Source organism: Meles meles, chromosome 1 (genome assembly GCF_922984935.1).
Source record: "Meles meles chromosome 1, mMelMel3.1 paternal haplotype, whole genome shotgun sequence".
NCBI classification, from domain to species: Eukaryota; Metazoa; Chordata; class Mammalia; order Carnivora; family Mustelidae; genus Meles; species Meles meles.
The window spans coordinates 205,958,895-205,980,131 of NC_060066.1; the positions used below are offsets into that span (position 1 = coordinate 205,958,895).

At 52.4% G+C, this 21,237-nt stretch overlaps 1 protein-coding gene across 1 annotated transcript in view; it reads right to left on the reverse strand.

Annotated features, from left to right (window-relative positions):
- The window catches only part of PLEKHM2 (pleckstrin homology and RUN domain containing M2), a 40,666-nt gene extending 19,992 nt beyond the window's left edge, over positions 1 to 20,674 (reverse strand). Inside the window, exon 1 of the mRNA XM_046010483.1 lies at positions 20,475 to 20,674. Coding sequence (XP_045866439.1) covers positions 20,475 to 20,534 — 60 coding nt within the window. The 5' untranslated portion in view covers positions 20,535 to 20,674. The remainder of the gene's footprint in view (positions 1 to 20,474) is intronic.
- Positions 20,675 to 21,237: the final 563 nt, after the last annotated feature.

Sequence of the window (21,237 nt, forward strand, 5' to 3'; positions counted from 1 at the left end):
AGCGCAGAGTGAGTAAGAGTATGGGTTCTGGGGTCAGACAACCTGGATCTGGGCGTGGGCTCCGCTGTTCACTCACCGCATGACGCTGGGCAAGTGCTTTCACCTCCCTAAACTCAGTGTCTGCATCTGTGAAATGGGCTTAGCAATGGTCTCCTCCCTATAGGCTGCTGTAAGGGTCAGCAGTTTACACTGTTTTTATCCACTGATGACGACACACTTTACCAACACTGTGCAATCACCACAGCCATTGCACAAAGTAGGTCACAGAGCTAGTAAGCGGCAGAACCAGACTCTCAATCCAGGTCCTTCCATCCGGACTCAAGATCCCTGAATGAATAATGTGTATAAAATGTCACGCTCTAAAAAAAAGAAGAAAAAAAAAAGTCACGCTCTGATCTAATGTGCTGCAGGAGAACCCAAGAAAGAGCAGTGCGGTCTCTTTTTTTCAAGCCACAGAACTAAGCTTTTTCACCAGGGGGTGGAAATGAGCTCAGCGTCTTCTGCGGGAGCCCTTCTTCTTGGAAGATGGACCAAGGAGAAATGCCAGTGCAACCTTTTTTGAAGAAGAAAGCTTGCCTCTGACTCTCACCCTGCTTTTGCTCCACACTGGCATCTTCCCAGCGGTGAGGAAGCGTGCTGTCTGGCTACCACAGGCCGCAGTTGCTCCAGGAAGAGCTCTTTCCCACTTCTGGGAAGAAATTCGTCCTGCTCATGAGATTCCCAAGTAGTTCTGAGTATTTCCTTTCTGTCTATGTAGATTTGGGAGAGAGGTGGAAAATGTCAGAGCGGGGGCCACCAAACTATGGCCAGTGGGTCTGCCTCCTATTTTTATAAATAAAGTTTTATTGGAACACAGCCATGTCATGTATTTCTGTATTATCTACAGCTGCCCTTTCTTTTTTTCCCTAAGTAATCTCTACACCCAACCCAGGGCTTGAACTCACGTCCCCGAGAGATCAAGTCACGTGCTCTTCCAACTGAGACAGCTTGGCACGCAGAGCTGCTTTTGTGCTACGATGGTAGCACTGAGTAGATGCCAGAGAGACTGTGTGGCCCAAGGAACCTAAAATGTTATCTGGCCCTTTACAAAAGAAGTTTGCTGACCTTTAGATCTAGAGCCTTGCACACCTGTGACGGGCTGGGCTGAGAGGTGTCTCTTGCCCAAAGTCATTCAGCAGGACCAGAGGGGAGGTCCAAGCCTTGAAGATTCATGCATTTCAACAATTATCTCCTGAGAACCTACTATGTGTATATCAGATAATCATCTTACACAGAAGTCCTTGCCCTTGTAAAACTTACATTCTGGTGGCAGATGGAGATAACTATGTGCATATACATAACATCATGTTCAGTAGTAAAAATGTTATAAAAAAAGGAAAATGAAAAAAATTTTTTTAAAAAGGAAAATGCAGGGTCTAGGGACTCTTATAAATATGGGGTCTGAGAAGATCTCGCTGAGGAAAGCACTGGGGGAGGAGTTATTCTTGTTAGAGGGGCAGCAGGTGCAAAGGTCCTGAGGCAGGGGCAACAGTAAGGAGACAGGTGTGACTGGAGCTCAGGACGTGATGATGTGTTGTTTTTTTTTTTTAATGAGACTTACCTTTTTTTTTTTTAAGAGTTTATTTATTTATTTGACAGAGAGAGAGAGAGATCACAAGTAGACAGAGAGGTAGGCAGAGAGGCAGGCAGAGAGAGAGGAGGAAGCAGGCTCCCTGCGGAGCAGAGAGCCCGATGCGGGGCTCGATCCCAGGACCCTGAGATCATGACCTGAGCCGAAGGCAGCGGCTTAATCCACTGAGCCACCCAGGCGCCCCTGATGTGAGTGTTTTAAGATGAGGTCAGAGGGCAGCCAAGGGCCACATCGTGTCATACGGGCCATAATAAGAACTTCATATTTTATTACCAGTTTGATGGGAAGTTATGGGAGGCTGAAAACAGGGACTTACCATAATTTAATATATACATTACAAGGCTTCCGTCACTTCCATGCTGTGTATGCACAGACTCTGGGAAGCCATGGTGGGGCAGGGAGGCTTGGAGCCGGCTGTAGTGGCGGAAGTGGGAAAGGGGCAGGTTTAAGATCTCATGTGAAGGTGGTGCCCCAGAGATTTATGTATGGATTAGATGTGAGGTATGAGAGCAAGGAAGGTGCCAGGATGATTCTAAGGTTTTCGGTCTGAGCAACTGCATGGGGGTGCCACTTCCAGGTCAGGGGGAATTCTGCTCTGGACATAGTAAGTTCAAAACACGGCTCAGGTGTCTACGTGGAGATGTCAAGCAGATGGCTGCGTAAACGGGTCTGGAGCTCAGGGAGAGGTATTTAAAGCTGTGGAATCAGACGAGTCACCCCAGGAGTACAGGAAGCAACACCAACGAGAGACTCGGGGTCCTCACCCAGTCTGCAAAATAGAACCACTTGGCAACAGGAGGAAAAGAATCATGCCCAGGCACCTTCTCAGATCAATTAAAGCAGAAACTTTGGAAGTGGAGCCCAGGGACCAGCATTTTTTAACGCTCTCCAGGTAATTCCAATGTCCAGCCTGGCCTGAGGGGCACTGCTTTAGACTGGGAAGGCACAGCCAAGAGGCGGGCAGAAAATCTGGACTGTGTATGCTCCAGAAGCCAAGCTTCCCAAGGGAGGAAATGGTCTTTTTTTTAAGATTTGTTTTTTAAAAAGTCTTAAGTAATCTCCACACCCAACATGGGGCTCGAACTCACAACCCTGAGATCATGCTCCTTCAACTGATCCAGCCAGATGCCCCAGGAATGATCCCTTCATCGGGGTCATAGTCCCATGAAAAGGAAGGCGCTGGGAACCCCGAGCAATGCGAATGGGGCGCCTGGGTGGCTCAGGAGGTTGAGCGTCTGACTCTTGGTTTTGGCTGGGGTCATGATCTGAGGGTTGTGACACTGGGTCCCACGCTTAGGGCAGACTCTGCTCCGGATCCTTTTCCCCTCCCCCCCCTCCCCCCGCTCCTTCCACTGCTTGCGCGTGCATGCTCTCTAAAATAAGTGAATTTTTAAAATTTTAAGGCATGATAGTGGTATTAGGTTATGTGAGAAAAGAATCCTCACCTTTGAGCAATGTTTACAGAAAAATTTATGGATGTGTAGGATCTGCTTCAAAAATAACAGAGGGGGGCGTCTGGGGGGCTCAATGGGTTAAAGCCTCTGCCTTCGTCTCAGGTCATGATGCCAGGGTCCTGGGATCAAGCCCTGCATCGGGCTCTCTGCTCGGCAGGGAGCCTGCTTCCCCCCTCCCTCTCTCTGCCTGCCTCTCTGCCTACTTGTGATCTCTGTCAAATAAATAAATAAAATCTTAAAAAAAAAAAAGTAACAGAGGGGTACAGTTGAACTGTGGACGAGACTTCAGTTCACCTTACTGCCTACTATTAGTTGGAGGAAAGAAAGAGGGGAAGACGAGAAAGAATGGAAGGAGGGAGGGGAGGAGACGTTAATACAGAAAACTCCTTTGACCAGTCTTGTCAAGAGTGGCAAGAAAATGGGAGTGGAGTGCAGGAGAGGAGTCCTCCAACAAGAAAGACAGGATGGCAGCCACTGCCCCAGGGGAGGGTGGCAGGGATGAGCCCAGATGCAGGCAGGCTGGTGTGCTCGAAGGTGGCAGGATGAACTGTTCCCATCAGAAGGAAATTTTAAAAATAAGCAAGGTCCTTAACGATAGAGACCAAACTTAGGGTTGCTGGAGGGAGCTGGGTGGGGGAGGAGCTGGACGGCTAGAGGGCATTAGAGGAGGTTGTGATGACCACCGGGTGTCGTACGGAAGTGATGGATCACTGAATTCTACTCCTGAAACCAACACTGCCCTGTATGTTAACTAAAATTTAAATTAAAAAAAAAAACAACAACAAAAATAAAAACAAGCAAGGTCAGCTGAGAATGAAGAGAAGGATTAAGATTTAGAGTAATTTTTTAAAGCCACGGTCTCCCTAAAGACCTTTAAGTCAGGCATGTTGCCAGACCACAGCCCAGATCGGCTAAGCTGCTTGCCTTTCCCTGCTCCTGCTTCTTGGGGTGCACCTAGGCACCAGCACAGGGGGGTGCTGCGCTCAGTCCACCCACCCTCTCAAAGCCACGGGGACGGCGGGCAGGCTGAGCACCCTGGGAAGACCGGCCATCACGAGCCATGCCAGCCCCGTGACTGCTGGGAAACGTGGGTGGCGCAGTCCAGCAAGCCGAGAAATGCCTGACTCAGGACATTTTAATTAGGGTTAGTCCCATGCTCTGCTCTGAGCTGCAGCCGGCCTTCTGCGTCTTCTCTCTCTCTTACAGACCCATAACCGAGAGATGATTTCTATTTCTGCGGCTGGTCCCGAGAAAGCCTTCCAGAACTGGTCCCTGATAGGTTAACTCAAAGATGGCTGTGAAAGATTATAAATGGTCCGAGGAAAATAAAGACAGTCACAGGGGTCCTTCCTTCTTTCTCCCTGGTCAGTCAACCCCAAGGGCGCCGTGATGCTGCCCAGCAGGGAGACGGGAGGTCCACACTCTAGCAGCTACCTGCCCACAGGCTGCACTGGGCGGGGCATGGGGAGGACTGCGGGAGGGTCCCCACCCCTGTATTTACAAAGCAGGATAGACATGCCTGCCCCGACAACGGTAAGGGGGTCCACCCACGGTGCAGGACAGACACACTGAACTGCCCAACCACTGCGGGCTCCCTCCCAGCTTAGTGCAGAGTGTGCACACAGGTGGGAGAGACCGGCCCCGCCCCTCACCCCCTGCCGACCGCCCTGCTCCGGGGGCAACAGCAGCAGCCCTGGGGGCTCCTTGGAGACCAGGTATATTTAGACCAGGATGTTTAGAACAGCCTCGCACACCATGTCCGGGAGGTGGAAATCCAAAGGCAGGGAAACCCCACGGAAGGAAGGGGGGGACTGCCACCTGTCCTCAAATCACCTCTTTTAGAAATGAAATCCACAATGGCCCTGGATTCAGAAGCTGAACTCGCACTCAGAGCCACCCCGAGCTGCGAGACCCCGCAGGGCCCCCGATTCCCCCAGCTGCCTCTCTCTCTCCAGCTGCTGCTGCTGCTGGTGCGCTCTCAGGGAGGGACGAGCCTTGCAGAAAACGAGGGGGCCCTGCCGGCTTGGCCTTTGGAATTCTAGTCACAGTGAGTCCCGCGGGGTCAGACTGGCCCTGGGGGCCTCACGGACATTCGCTCTTTGTTCCAAAGCAGAAACTCGGAGCAGAGGCAGAGGTCAAGACATTCGCTCTTCCTTCCAAAGCAGAAACTCGGAGCAGAGGCAGAGGTCAAGCCATGTGCTACACTTTATTGCCTTAGCTTTGGGGTTGGGATGTCCCTAAATCCTGATTCCTGAGCTCCCCTGGGAGGGGACCCCACCATGGCTCATCCATAGCAGAGACCACTGGAAAGGGGTCGGTGTGGTCAGAACTACCCAGATCCCCTCGGGGAGCCCAGCATCACAGGTCCCCACTGGGACCCTGCACTAGCAATCCGCACTGGCTTCAGGCACAGACTTGTGGATTTGAGAAGGCCCATGCTCACCATCCACCCCCCCCAAGATAAACAAGTAAACAAACACACAAACGAGGCAGGCCAGCTGGAGTCTTAAGTCTTAGCAAAACTTCTTAAGAATAATAATGTCTGATCCAAGGACTAGAAGGCCTGGCCAAGAGCATGTCTGCAGAGAGGCTCCGCTGGAATCAAGACAAGGCTGGGACTGGCCGGGTGGAAGGATTCCAGAATCTAGGAGCAGAAGGACCCCTAGAAATCACCTGGGTACAAAGCGGAGTTTCCTGGGGTGGCCCCCATTGTTGGGGGGGAGTCAGAGTGAGGCTGACAGTGAATGCAAGTTTGACTAAAAATGCAAAAAGAAAGGGGGCACCTGGGGGGCTCAGTCAGTTAAGTATCTGCCTTTGGATCAGGTCATGACCCCAGGGTCCTGGGATCGAGTCCCGGGCCGGCTCCTTGCTCAGCGGGGAGCCTGCCTCTGCCTCTGTCTGCCACTACCTGCTGCTTATGCTTGCTCGCTCTCTGTGTCAAATAAATAAATAAATAAATTTTTTTAAAAAATTAAAATTAAAAAAAGAAAAAAAGAGAGAGTCTGGCTACTGAACGTGCCGAAGATCAGAAAAATGATCTGGTCCTTACTTTGCCGGCGGGAGAACAAGGGCCCAGGGAGGTGAAGGTGCTTCCTGCCTCTCCTGGCTTCGTGCGGTGGTCCTTGTGCCTTACCGCACCGTCTTGGCCCGGAAGGAGCTGTTCCTGGATCTCCTTCTGCTTCCATGCCCCCCCCCCCCCCGCCCCGAGGGTAAGGCAACAGCCAGGGGTGCCTGCTGTAACCATCTGGGAAGTGCTCATCCTCACGTCTTACTGAGAAAGACCTTGAGCCACTTCCAGGGCTCTGCAGAAGGGAAGCTGGGGTTTGGGGACAAGGACAGGAACATCCTCGTTGCCTTCTTCCTAGACAACATGAGCGTGTCGACAGAGGTTTTGGCCCACTGGGTGCCGCTGCTCCAGCAACCCCTGGCAACTGCAATGTTTCTGACTTACTCTCCTAATTTTATTTTATTTCATTATTTTTTTAAGCAGGCTCCACACCCAGAGTGTAGCCCAACATGGGGGGTTGGAATTATGACCCTGAGATCAAGACCCAAGCTGAGATCGAGATGCTCAACCAACTGAGCCCCTCAGGCGCCCCATGAATTAACTGTCCTAATTTTATTTTATTTTTATTTTTTATTTTATCTTTTTTAAAGATTATTTATTTATTTATTTGACAGAGATCACAAGTAGGCAGAGAGGCAGGCAGAATTGGGGGGGGGGGAGCAGGCTCCCTGGTGAGCAGAGAGCCTGATGTGGGGCTCGATCCCAGGACCCTGAGATCATGACCCGAGCCGAAGGCAGAGGCTTTAACTCACTGAGCCACCCAGGCGCCCCTAAACTGTCCTCATTTTAAAATCCCTAACCTGAGATCCCACCCAGCCTTAGCCCGAAGAGCACTGCATTCCCGATGACAATTACGGTAGATTGTGGAACCAGAAATCACTGCTACGTAAGAACCAGAGACAGTGCAGCTCAGAAATGCTCGGCCTGGTTTCTTGGGAGGCGTGAAAAACCCTGTCCATCTGTCAGCTCCTCTGCCCGCGAGAGGCTTGTGCCCAGGCTGGGCGGCATCCTAGGGCTGACCGGCCCCATTTGAGTCACCGTGCCGGGTGTTTGTTTACCACGAGCCTACACCGCTTTGTAAGCAAAAGGAGTGAAATCAATGCTTCTTAACCATTTATTTGCAACTAAATACATCCAATTAGAAGGGCTTTCTTTCCCACGGCCCAAATCGCTAACTCTCTGGGGGTGGGGGGGCTTTGCCGGAGAAGCGTCGGCAAGCTCTCTGCTTTTTTGGCAGCTCTGTGGAAAGATATGGGCAGGCAGGGGGGGTGCGGGGAGAAAAGGCTAAAAAAAGCAGGTACTTGAATTATCCACGGATTTCATCTTTTGTGTGTGTGCTTTCTTGGGGGTGTTGGAACAGTGAGAGCAGAAGGGGACGGGCCTAGCTGGGCAGGGATCGCGGGGATAATTCGATGGGATATGGTGTCCACCAGTAGTTAAGCGCCTCCGCTTCCTGGAGAAGGAGTGTCCTAGCCACAAGATACTGCAACTGTCCTGCCTCCGAATGCAGTGGGGGCTCCCCCTCTCATGGCGGGACTGAGAGTGGGGACCCCTTCGAAGTGGGGATGAAAGTGGCAGGAGTCTCTGCTGAGCGGTGGCTGGGCAAACAGAACAGCCCTGGAAGCCAGCCAATGGCCCGGGAGGACATGGCCCCCACTCCACGCCGCCCTTTGGCCCCTGGGACAGAGGCAGGCCCTGTTGCGTCAGGGGCCGCGTTCAGTGGCACGTGTGGCCCTGACAGGAAGAGGAAGGGAGTTTTTCGAAGACTGTTTCAGTCTTTTAAAGCCCGGGAGCCTCATGGGTTTTGCCTTCAGCTTTCACTTCCCCTCTCCTCAGCTGTACCTGCAACAGGACCTCTCCAACGTGCCCCTCACCCGGCGGCCATTTTGTTGCCCCAGAAAATGTCATCAGGTCACCGCCTAAATCAAAATATTGGGTTTTGAGGACACTGGGGGGACCCCTGCTTCCACCCCATGGTCCATGCGACATGGTCAGAGGTTAACAATGTAAATACAGGGTCAGGAAGCATGACAACAACTCCATGGGTTACACACTCATACTGGCCATAACTAAGGACATGGGGGACAGCTGGGTAGACACCTAACCCACTGTGGGGTACTGACCGTCTTCTCTTCTCGAGTGCCACCCCAGGGGGTGGGGGCTCGGTGGGTCCTGTTCACTGCTGGTTCCCAGTGACTGGAGGAGTGTCACTCAGCCAACAGCTGTTCAATGAACACACGGTTTTAAGGAGGCCTGGCCCACACGACTGACCCGCAAGGATGGATTATCTGTTGTAATTTCAAGAGAGGCATCATGGGGACGGAAAAGGCCCAGAGTAATGGAAAAAGCAACAGCCAGAAACGTGGGGCAAATCCAGCTCTGCCCCTTACAGGCATCAGAATCCGGGCAAGCTCCCTCTCCAAACCTCATTCCATGCCGGTATTAGATCGGGCTCAAGACCTAGCCTGCGAGTGCGCAGCGAGCCTGGCACAGGAAATGTGTGTAACCAGCAGGGGCTGAAGAAACTCAACGCAGGGACTCGTCTGGTGCTACTACCCTGCTACCTCTCGTGTACCTGGCCATCCCATGCCGCGGTGGTCTGTGACACCCAAAATAAAGAACCTAGGGACAAAGTGTGAACAGAGGTTGACTACGTACTAAAATTAACTTTGGAGATTTTTGTGGATTTCAAGGTTACACTAGTCCCTTCCTTCTTCTCAAATATTACTGCGTTTCTTAGAATCTCTTAATCCCAACTCTTAAGCACAGTTATCCAGGGAGGAGAGCTGATTCTAGGACCCTTCCTTCCTTCCTTCCTTTTCTTCCTCCCTCCCTCTCTCTCCCATCCCTTACTTCAGTAATCTCTACACCCAGTGTGGGGATGGAGCTCATGACCCTAAGATCAAGAGCTACATCTCCTGTGACTGAGCCACCCAGGTGCCCCTAATACTTCCTGATGTTTTTTGGGGGTTTTTGTTTTTTGAGAGAAAGCATGCATGTGTGCACACACGCACAAGCACTGAGGAGGGGCGGAGGAGGGAGAGAATCTCCAGCAGACTCCTCGCCTAGTGCAGAGCCTGATGCAGGGCTCGATCTCACAACCCTGAAATCATGCCCTGAGCCGAAATCAAGAGTCAGACACTTAATCGACTGAGGCAGCCAGGCGTCCCCTTCCTTATGTATTTCTAAAATGCTTGTGAAGCGTTCAGGAAAAGGGGGAAACAACAGGCTGCCAATACGTAAAACAGGGGACAACGCTTGTGTGGCAGGGCCAGCGGCTGTGCGAACAAGATGGAGCACGTGCTCTCAGGACCCTGGCCGGTCACGGTGACCAACAGAACAATGACCTGAACTTCCAGCTCCAGCCAAAGGCACTTTCCCTGAAACTGTCCTTATTCACCTGCCTCAAAGGGAAGTTCTAGGATGCTCCCGCCTTAAGCAAGCAGCATAAGGACAGAGCTGGAAAGGAACGTTCACGCAAACCAACTGGCCCTGCTGTCTCGTGTGGTCGCGCCCCCCGCACTGCAGGTCCCAAGCTCAGACACCTGCTGCTTGGTTTCCCAGCCAGGCCACCTGGGAGCAGAAACTCACTGCGTTCCTCCGACCCAAGGGCACCGCCCGCTTCAGTAAAGAGAGGGCAAGGTGGTGTGGTGCGATGGGATGGACGGACCCCCCAGGGTCACAAGGCTTCAAATAGAAACCTAATGCCAGAGAAGCATTTTGTCAAAGGAAAACCATGTCCTAAAACTGAATGGGCAGGCCTTGGAAAAGGGAGCGACCGCTTATTATCCCATGCTGGGCTTGGGCGGGATCACTCATGGGGTCGGGCACACATTCCCGTGCTTCCCGGCTGGGAGCCTTCGGCTCCCTCGCTGGAAAGCCTCTATTCTGTGAGAGAGGAAAGGAGCACAGAACAGTTAGTGCCAACATTAGGACACAGGCAGGGGGAGAGGGAGCGAGGAGAAGCAGTCCTGACCCTGAGTACTGTGTGTGCGGGTGTCTTCTCTAGAGCTCTGCCCCAGTGACTCAGGTCACTGGGGGTTTTCAGAGCTCTTAAGACTTTTAAACTCTTAAGAGTTTTTCTATGAGGCCAGAGAGCACAAAACTATTGATCGAAACCCAATGGTCAATATATTTCCCACATATACAGAAACACAAGGACCTGTCTAGAAATCAGCTGCCCTCGCTAATTTGCAACGAGCGCTCCAACCCAAGCTATCTGAGGGATGGGAAAATGGTGGGGGGAGCCCACCACCCTGCCAGCCTCTTCGGCCGCACTCACAGGCCCAGTGGAACAACACAGCTGTGGCTTCTTCTCCAGCGTGAGCAGAGCCCGACCAGGAGACCCAGCTCGGGGCGGGGGGGGGGGCCCGGCTGGAAACAGAACCTCACTCGGGGCCTGAGCTGGTGGGGCAGCACGTGTGTGCCGGGCAGGAGACCCGGGTGAGGGGAAGGTCTCCTGACCTACGAACATTCGTTCCCTGGATGGCTAATTTACTAAAACCCAGGGGCGCCTGGAAGGCTCAGTCTAGGAAGCATCTGCCTTCGGCTCAGGTCATGACCTCAGGGTCCTGGATGGAGCCCCGCTGTCAGGCTCCCCGCTCTGTGGGGAGTCTGCTTGTCCCTCTGCCCCTCCCCCACTCATGAGCTCTCCCCTTCTCAAACAAAAAAAACCTTAAAGAAAAAAATCCACATATTTGCCTTGTTTAGGGAGAGCCAAATCCTCCGTCTTCTGAGGAGACAGAAAGCAGAGGTCACTTACTTTTTATTTTTCACATTTCTGAGCACTTTGTGGGCTTTTATTTATTTTATTTATTAAAAGATTTTATTTATTTGACAGAGAGAGACACAGCAAGAAGAGGAACACAAGCAGGGGGAGTGGGAGAGGGAGAAGCAGGCTTCCCGACAAGCAGGGGCGACCGATGCAGGGCTCCATCCCAGGACCCTGGGATCATGACCCGAGCTGAAGGCAGACACTTAACCGACTGAGCCACGCAGGCGCCCCTCTCTGTGTGCTTTTAAAAACAACTACTCATTTAAAAAAAAAAAAAGATTTATTTGACACACAGAGAGAGAGCATGAGCACAAGCAGGGGGAGCCGCAGGCAGAGGGAGAGGGAGAAGCAGACTCCCGCTGAGCAGGGAGCCCCATGCGGGGCTCGATCCCAGGACCCTGAGATCAGGACCCAACCCAAAGGCAGATGCTTAACGACAGAGCCCCCCAGGCGCCCCACAAGCACTCATTTTCTTAGAACACCGTCTCATTCTCTTAGCCTAGTCAGTGTCCTTTATTGGATGCCACATCACCTCCTTAGGCTGGTCGCCTCTGGTCACCTCCTCCATACAACAGACTCCCCTGCCAATTCTCTACCCCAGTAGCTGCCATTGTGGTGCCTTCATACCACCAACCAGGATCTGAAATCATCTTTGTATGGTGTGTCCACTAACTCATCACTGCGTCTCTCACTGAAATATCCGCTGCTCGAGGGCAGGGATCTGATCGGCCTTGCTCGCTGCTACCCCTGCCCTCCTAAGGCCTAGGACCCTAGGAACAGATGGGGAGGGGACAGTGCTCAGTAAATACTTTTGAAAAACAAAACATAAGGACTTGTGACGGGATTGACCAGTGTCCGTATTCATTCCACAAGCCTGATATGATACACAAAAACACAGCTGCCACAGAGATTTGATTACCTACAGGACCAGTCTCACTGATTGCTTGGAAGGTGAACCATCGCCTACGCTGATGAGGATTTTTGTGTTGTTTTTTTTTTTTTTTTTAAGATTTTATTTATTTATTTGACAGAGAGAAAGGGCACAAGCAGAGGGAGAGGCAGGCAGAGGCAGAAGCAGGCTCCCCACGAAGCAGGGAGCCCGATGTGGAGCTTGAACCCAGGATCCTGGGATCATGACCCGAGCCGAAGGGGGCTGGTTAACCAACTGGGCTGCCCCGGCGCCCCGATGAGGACGTTTTAGGCACGCTCACGGGCACATATCCACAGTACAGCCTGCAGAGCGCAGCCCGCTCTTGTCTATAAGGGCTTCCGGGAGCGTAGCCGCTCTCCTGGGTGGGTGGACGGTCTGTGGCTGCGTTTGAACTACAAGAGCAGCACCGAGAAGCTGCAACAGAGATCAGATGGGCTGAAAACCACCTGGCATTTTACGGAAAAGTCTGGCCAAGCCTGAGCCTGAAGAAACCGAGAAGCGTCGTCTGAGGCTTTGACTGCAGGGTCCACACAGGCGCTGGCCTGGCAGTAGGGGGTGTCTCATTCAGGCCGGGTCATGAGCTCCGCACTGTGCTGAGTGCTCCGCGCGAGTTATGTCCTGAGATTTCGTTCTCATGACAACACTATCAGTAAGTTTTTGTTTTTTTTTTTAAATTTATTTATTTGACAGAGAGAGACCACAAGTAGGCAGAGAGGCAGGCAGAGAGAGAGAGAAGGAAGCAGGCTCCCCGCGGAGCAGAGAGCCCGATGTGGGGCTCGATCCCAGGACCCTGGGATCATGGCCTGAGCCGAAGGCAGAGGCTTTAACCCACTGAGCCACCCAGGCGCCCCTCTATCAGTAAGTTCTGATGGCGGAGGCTGACGGAGTTGCAGCCATTTGCCAGGGTCAGAAAGGCGAGTCACACAGCCAGAATTCAAGGCCAGACTCAGGGAACCAGCACATGCGTCCACTATGCTCTACAGCTTCCATGCAATGCTCTGTCCAGCTACGTCCAGCAGACCCCTGGGCACGCTTAAGACTGGTCTGTCTCCTCAGAAGACAGCCCGATGTCCCCACGTCCTCGGGGACGTTTCCACTGGTCCTTCTATCCTCGATGGCCGCTCCTGCTCTTTCTTGGTAGAAACCAATCTGTCAAGACTCAGATAAGCCCTCCTTCTCTGGGGGTTTCTCCTTGCTCTGGTGATTTTTTTTCTTTTTTTTTTTAGATTTTATTTATTTATTTGACAGAGAAAGAGAGACACCGAGAGAGGGAACACAAGCAGGGGGAGAGGCAGAGGGAGAAGCAGGCTGTCCGCAGAGCAGAGAGCCCGATGCGGGGCTCGATCCCAGAACCCTGGGATCATGACCTGAGCCGAAGGCAGATGCTTGCTTAATGACTGAGCCACCCAGGCGCCCCACTCTAGCAATTAAAAAATATAGGTATAGTTTATTTATCTATTTGAGGGAGAGAGAGGGAGAGAGAGCGCACGTGCACACAGATGTTTAACTGACTGAGCCACCCAGGCATCCTGCTCTACGGATTTTTAAAATTCTCCCTCCAACCACCACACAACCCGCTGGGGGACAGAGGCTGCTTCTTACTCATACTCCGCGTGTATGCATCCAACACGCTCCTCCAAAACAAAACAGAACTCTCGTGAAACCCACTGCCTTGGGGCGCCTGGGTGGCTCAGTTGGTTAAGTGTCTACCTTCGGTTCAGGTCATGATCCCGGGGTCCTGGGATATAGCCCCGCATGGGGCTCCCTGATCAACGGGGAGTCTCCTTCTCCCTCTGCCTCTGGCCCTGCTTGTGCTCGCACGCATTCTTTTTCTCCTTCTGTCAAATAAATAAATAAAATCTTAAAAAAACATTGCCTTCCCTCCCCTGGAGAAGACTGTTTAGCAGAACCACATGCCAGTTTAAAATGCCAGCTCGGTCTTAGGCTCGGACAGCTCCCTGCACTGTTAACAAGTCCGCGACCGCAGGCTTCCTTACCTGCACGTGGGATGTTTCTGCCTCCTCTCCCTTTCCAGAACCTATGGAACCAGCTTTTCATTCAACTGCACTATTAAACTCTCCAATTCTCTCTAACCCATGAATCCTGCCTCCATATCAAAACACAGGTTCCCCTGGGCTCCCGCGGGCTAGCGGCCCTGTCGCCTCTCCCAGGTTGGAGCCCCTGCTCCTTATCACAAAACCTGTGAAAATGAACTCAACAAGACTCCTCGGGGAGAGCGGCTAGGCCTGGGGGTGTGGTTCCTGGGAGGGGGTCCAGGGGGGCTTCTGGGTGACGGCGGGGTTCTGTTTCTCCATCTGGCTGCTGGATGTGTGCATATGTTCACCTGGTGAGAACTATTCAGCTGCACTTAGTGTAAAGATATTCTATTTTCTGTAGGTATGTTCTCGTTCAATAAAAAGTTCTAAAATACCCTTTGCCTGGGCACCTGGGTGGCTCAGTTGGTTACGTGTCTGACTCTCGGTTTGGGCTCAAGTCAAGCTCTCAGGGTCAGGGTCATGGGATCAAGCCCCACATGGGGCTCTGAACTGGGCATGGGACTTGCTTGAGATTCCCGCTCCTTTCCTGCTGCCCCTCCCCCTGCTCTCTCTCTCTCTAAAAATAAATACATCTTTAAAATACCCTTGGCAAATATAGTAATACACAATGGATTTTTTTTTTTTTTTTTTTTTTTTTTGCAGAAACGTACATCTCATTTTTGCAGGCAACAACCTTCTAAAAGGATGGGCAAGACCACTTTACTAGCAGCAGGACGAATGAAAGAAAAAAGGACAAAGCACTATCCAGGAGCTAAATAACAAATTTCGGTGAGACTGGTGTTCAAGGACAAATGTGACCCCAAAGCCGCCAGCCCTCACTGCCTTTGGCCGAAGCCCATCCCATTGGTCTTAGGAGCAGATACTCTGGTTCAGAAAACCAAAAGCCCTTCATGATGCAAGAATACAAAACAGTTCCCTGAAACACAGCACACAAAGAAAGTGGGTACCAAGTCCAAATGATGTTGTATAACAGCCCTTAAGTGGTAAGGCACTTAGCCATCTTCAGAACCTTGTAGAAGTAAGGAACTGGCTCTCCCACAAACAGAAAAAGCTAGACTGCTCTGGACTGAATGTTTGTGTCCCTCTCCTCCAAATTCGTAGGCTGAAATCCTAACCTACGGTGATGGTATTAGGAGGCCGGGCCTTTCAGAGGTGCTGAGGTCACAGGGGTGGAGCCCTTATGCTAGGGATTAATGCCCCAATCACAGACATCAGGAGTGGTCCCCTCTGCTTCCCCCAGTTGAGGTCGCAGGGGGGAAGTAAGCAGTCTGCAGAGGGAAGAGGGCCCTCATCAGAACCCAACCACGCCAACTCCCTATTTGCAGACTTCCAGAATTCAGGCGGGCCAGTGAACACCTGCTGTTTACAAGCCACTCCGTCCTTGGGAGCTTGTTACAGCAGCTGGAACAGACTCATACAACTTAACTAAGGCTGGGTGGAGCGCCCTGCTCAACATTCTATATACACTCCCGTTAAATTTTCACAGCCCTGATTTTATCCCTGCTTTTATAGATGAGAAAAATGAGGCATGGAGAGGTTAAGGAAGCTACCTAAGGTTAAAGGGTTGGTAATTGGCAAAGGCACGCAGCCACACTCCAGAATCCATGTTCTTAACCGTGAAGCTAGAGTCGTGCCTTTGGTTGTGATGCACCCGGGGAGGGATTCCTGGTTACTCGTGTGGGACTTGTATCTTCAAGCGTGCATTACAGCTCAATAAAACGTGCTTATCTGACGCGCACGATTACAAGAATCGTGACAAGCACTCTCAACGCCTAAATGGCAGCCTGATCCACAGCGTGAATCTCTGTCTTGGAAAGATTCATGCTTACACAAATGACAGTGTCCATATCCACCCCCTATCTACCAGAACTTTCCCCATTTATTTGTTGGAAATCGAGAGACAAAACGCTTGGCGCACCTGAAGCCATTATCAGCCCAGATTAGATTAGAAGTGTCAGCAGTCTCCCTTTCTCTTCCATTATGAAAGAGCTATCGCTTTTTTTTTTTTTTTTTAAAGATTTTATTTATTTGACAGAGATCACAAGTAGGCAGAGAGGGAGGCGCGGGTGCGGGATAGGACGGGAAGCAGGCTCTCTGAGATCACGACCTGAGCCAAAGGCAGAGGCTTTAACCCGCTGAGCCACCCAGGTGCCCCAGGGTCTATGGCTTTCAAACAAAGCATTTGCTTAACCTGAACTCCTTGAGTTAGCAAAAACCCTACCCCAATTGCATCAGCAAAGCTCAGGAAAAGTAAATAAATAAAACTTTTGTCCAATGTCTGCAATGTTACTTTTAGTTGTGCTTTTAAGAACATTTCAGTAAAGCTCATTTTGGATCTACTTTTCTTTTAAGCCACACAGATCTCAATGAAAGGTAAAACTGCCAGCCTATGTCACTTTTAAGGAATTTACATGTGGGGGGACTATTTAAATATAATAGCTGACTTAATGAATTATCTTCATGTTGGTTTGTTGAATTAAAATTACCTGATGAGGGGCGCCTGGGTGGCTCAGTGGATTAAGCCGCTGCCTTCGGCTCAGGTCATGATCTCGGGGTCCTGGGATCGAGCCCCGCGTCGGGCTCTCTGCTCCGCAGGGAGCCTGCTTCCTCCTCTCTCTCTGTCTGCCTCTCTGCCTACTTGTAATCTCTCTCTCTGTCAAATAAATAAATAAAATCTTTAAAAAAAAAAAAAAAAAAAAAAAAAAAAAAAAAATAAAAAAATAAAATAAAATGCCAGCTCGGTCTTAGGCTCGGACAGCTCCCTGCACTGTTAACAAGTCCGCGACCGCAGGCTTCCTTATCTGCACGTGGGATGTTTCTGCCTCCTCTCCCTTTCCAGAACCTATGGAACCAGCTTTTCATTCAACTGCACTATTAAACTCTCCAATTCTCTCTAACCCATGAACCCTGCCTCCATATCAAAACACAGGTTCCCCTGGGCTCCCGCGGGCTAGCGGCCCTGTCGCCTCTCCCAGGTTGGAGCCCCTGCTCCTTATCACAAAACCTGTGAAAATGAACTCAACAAGACTCCTCGGGGAGAGCGGCTAGGCCTGGGGGTGTGGTTCCTGGGAGGGGGTCCAGGGGGGCTTCTGGGTGACGGCGGGGTTCTGTTTCTCCATCTGGCTGCTGGATGTGTGCATATGTTCACCTGGTGAGAACTATTCAGCTGCACTTAGTGTAAAGATATTCTATTTTCTGTAGGTATGTTCTTGTTCAATAAAAAGTTCTAAAATACCCTTTGCCTGGGCACCTGGGTGGCTCAGTTGGTTACGTGTCTGACTCTCGGTTTGGGCTCAAGTCAAGCTCTCAGGGTCAGGGTCATGGGATCAAGCCCCACATGGGGCTCTGAACTGGGCATGGGACTTGCTTGAGATTCCCGCTCCTTTCCTGCTGCCCCTCCCCCTGCTCTCTCTCTCTCTAAAAATAAATACATCTTTAAAATACCCTTGGCAAATATAGTAATACACAATGGATTTTTTTTTTTTTTTTGCAGAAACGTACATCTCATTTTTGCAGGCAACAACCTTCTAAAAGGATGGGCAAGACCACTTTACTAGCAGCAGGACGAATGAAAGAAAAAAGGACAAAGCACTATCCAGGAGCTAAATAACAAATTTCGGTGAGACTGGTGTTCAAGGACAAATGTGACCCCAAAGCCGCCAGCCCTCACTGCCTTTGGCCGAAGCCCATCCCATTGGTCTTAGGAGCAGATACTCTGGTTCAGAAAACCAAAAGCCCTTCATGATGCAAGAATACAAAACAGTTCCCTGAAACACAGCACACAAAGAAAGTGGGTACCAAGTCCAAATGATGTTGTATAACAGCCCTTAAGTGGTAAGGCACTTAGCCATCTTCAGAACCTTGTAGAAGTAAGGAACTGGCTCTCCCACAAACAGAAAAAGCTAGACTGCTCTGGACTGAATGTTTGTGTCCCTCTCCTCCAAATTCGTAGGCTGAAATCCTAACCTACGGTGATGGTATTAGGAGGCCGGGCCTTTCAGAGGTGCTGAGGTCACAGGGGTGGAGCCCTTATGCTAGGGATTAATGCCCCAATCACAGACATCAGGAGTGGTCCCCTCTGCTTCCCCCAGTTGAGGTCGCAGGGGGGAAGTAAGCAGTCTGCAGAGGGAAGAGGGCCCTCATCAGAACCCAACCACGCCAACTCCCTATTTGCAGACTTCCAGAATTCAGGCGGGCCAGTGAACACCTGCTGTTTACAAGCCACTCCGTCCTTGGGAGCTTGTTACAGCAGCTGGAACAGACTCATACAACTTAACTAAGGCTGGGTGGAGCGCCCTGCTCAACATTCTATATACACTCCCGTTAAATTTTCACAGCCCTGATTTTATCCCTGCTTTTATAGATGAGAAAAATGAGGCATGGAGAGGTTAAGGAAGCTACCTAAGGTTAAAGGGTTGGTAATTGGCAAAGGCACGCAGCCACACTCCAGAATCCATGTTCTTAACCGTGAAGCTAGAGTCGTGCCTTTGGTTGTGATGCACCCGGGGAGGGATTCCTGGTTACTCGTGTGGGACTTGTATCTTCAAGCGTGCATTACAGCTCAATAAAACGTGCTTATCTGACGCGCACGATTACAAGAATCGTGACAAGCACTCTCAACGCCTAAATGGCAGCCTGATCCACAGCGTGAATCTCTGTCTTGGAAAGATTCATGCTTACACAAATGACAGTGTCCATATCCACCCCCTATCTACCAGAACTTTCCCCATTTATTTGTTGGAAATCGAGAGACAAAACGCTTGGCGCACCTGAAGCCATTATCAGCCCAGATTAGATTAGAAGTGTCAGCAGTCTCCCTTTCTCTTCCATTATGAAAGAGCTATCGCTTTTTTTTTTTTTTTTTAAAGATTTTATTTATTTGACAGAGATCACAAGTAGGCAGAGAGGGAGGCGCGGGTGCGGGATAGGACGGGAAGCAGGCTCTCTGAGATCACGACCTGAGCCAAAGGCAGAGGCTTTAACCCGCTGAGCCACCCAGGTGCCCCAGGGTCTATGGCTTTCAAACAAAGCATTTGCTTAACCTGAACTCCTTGAGTTAGCAAAAACCCTACCCCAATTGCATCAGCAAAGCTCAGGAAAAGTAAATAAATAAAACTTTTGTCCAATGTCTGCAATGTTACTTTTAGTTGTGCTTTTAAGAACATTTCAGTAAAGCTCATTTTGGATCTACTTTTCTTTTAAGCCACACAGATCTCAATGAAAGGTAAAACTGCCAGCCTATGTCACTTTTAAGGAATTTACATGTGGGGGGACTATTTAAATATAATAGCTGACTTAATGAATTATCTTCATGTTGGTTTGTTGAATTAAAATTACCTGATGAGGGGCGCCTGGGTGGCTCAGTGGATTAAGCCGCTGCCTTCGGCTCAGGTCATGATCTCAGGGTCCTGGGATCGAGCTCCGCAGGGAGCCTGCTTCCTCCTCTCTCTGCCTGCCTCTCTGCCTACTTGTGATCTCTCTCTCTCTCTGTCAAATAAATAAATAAATAATGTTTAAAAAAAATAAAATAAAATTATCTGATGACCCTTTCCTCCTCCTCTAAATCATTCCCAGTTTCTAAAACTATCAGGTGAGAAGGAACTCAATTTGGGGGCAGGGGGCGTGATAAATATTTTCATTCAACCCCCTTCCTCAAATAATTGTCAATTCTGGTTTGGTGTAAGAAAATAGGGTCGGGGAGCCTGGGTGGCTCAGTGAGTTAAGCTGTTGCCTTCAGTTTGGGTCATGATCTTGGGGTCCTGGGATAAGCCCTGCAGTGGGCTCTCTGCTCAGTGGGGAGCCTGCTTCCCCCCCTCCACCCCGCCTCTCTGCCTACTTGTGATCTGTCAGATAAATAAAATCTTAAAAGAAGAAAAAAGAAGACAATTGGACCTTTTCCAGATAAGCTGACTTCCTCACACAGTGACATGCTGTTAATAAGCACTGTGTTTTTTTCTCCCTGGAATTGGGGCGATGATGTCTACTGCAGGAAGCCCCAGACAGCAGCGTGTCTGTGTGCCACCAAGTTCCATGGGTCACCACCCAAACTGCAGTCCCCAGGCACTTGGGGTTCTCCGTCAAAGCCCTGAAACTGCCATCCTGGAGCAAGGCCCTGCAGGGAACTTCCCGGGGCCAGAGGCGGCGTCACCTAGAACCCCGAGAAGCGGCGGCTGCTCACGCCCCGCCGCCGCGCCCCGAGGAGCCGGCCCCCGGGAAGCCGGGGCCGCGGTGGGGGGACCGGCGGGTCGCGGCCCCACGGAGTGACGCAGGGCCCCCGCCAGCCCCGGAGGAGCTCCGGGGATGCTGACCTCAACTTTGCTCTTTACAAACAGCTCGGAGGCCGCCGCACTCACGTGAGCCGCCCCGCTTCCCCCGCAGCGGTCCGCGGCCCCGGGGTCGCGGAGGGGAAGGGCGGTGTCCCCGAGCCCCGGGGACGGGAGGGACGCGCCCCCCCCCCCCGCCCCGGCGAGCGACCCGCGGCGGGGGAAGGAGGGAGTAGGGGGCGCCGGATGGGCTCGGTGGGAGTGGGGGCTCCGGCCGCGGGGAGCAGGCCACGCTCACCTTCTTCACCGACAGCGAGATGTTCTCCAGGATCCGGTCCTTCACCTCCCGCGGCTCCATGGCGCCGCCGCTGCCGCCGCCGCCGTCGCCCCGCCGCCGCCGCTTCCCCCGCCGGGGGCCCGGGGCCGCCGCCAACCGCTGCCGCCGGCCGTGCGGGGGCTCCGTCGTGCCGGCCGCGGGGCCCGGCGCCCGCCGCCCGGCCCTCGCCTCGCCCGGCCCCTCGCTCCGCCGCGGCCCGGCGGCTCCGGAGCGCGGCCGGCGGGGAGGAGGCCGCGGGCTGTGCGCGGCGGCGGCGGCGGCGGCGGCGGCGGCGGCAGCGGCGGCGGCGGCGGCAGGAACTGATGTCAGGCGGGGCGGCGCCAAGGCCGGCGGTCGGGCTGCGGCGTCCGCGCCCGGAGTCCCGCCGGACCTGCGGCTCCCGTCCCCGGGCCCCCCGGCGCCCGTCGGCGCCCAGCCCCTGCGGCCGGGGACCCCGGACTCCCCCACGGAGCCGGGGCCGCCGAGCCCCAGCCCCTGTCGGCTCACAGCCCCTCGGGCCGGGGACCGCGGAAACCCCCGCCGCCCGCAGACCTCAGGGACCCCCAGATCCCCGCAGACCTTGGGCCCCTTCCCCTGCCCTTGCCAACCCACAGACCCAGGTCTCCCGAGGCTCCTCCGCGACCCCGAGCCCCTCCACCCCCTCCGGCCCGGGACCTCGGAGGCCCCCACAGATCCCAGGGATCTGGAGAAGCCGCCGCCCCCGGCCCCGCCGGCCAGAGACATC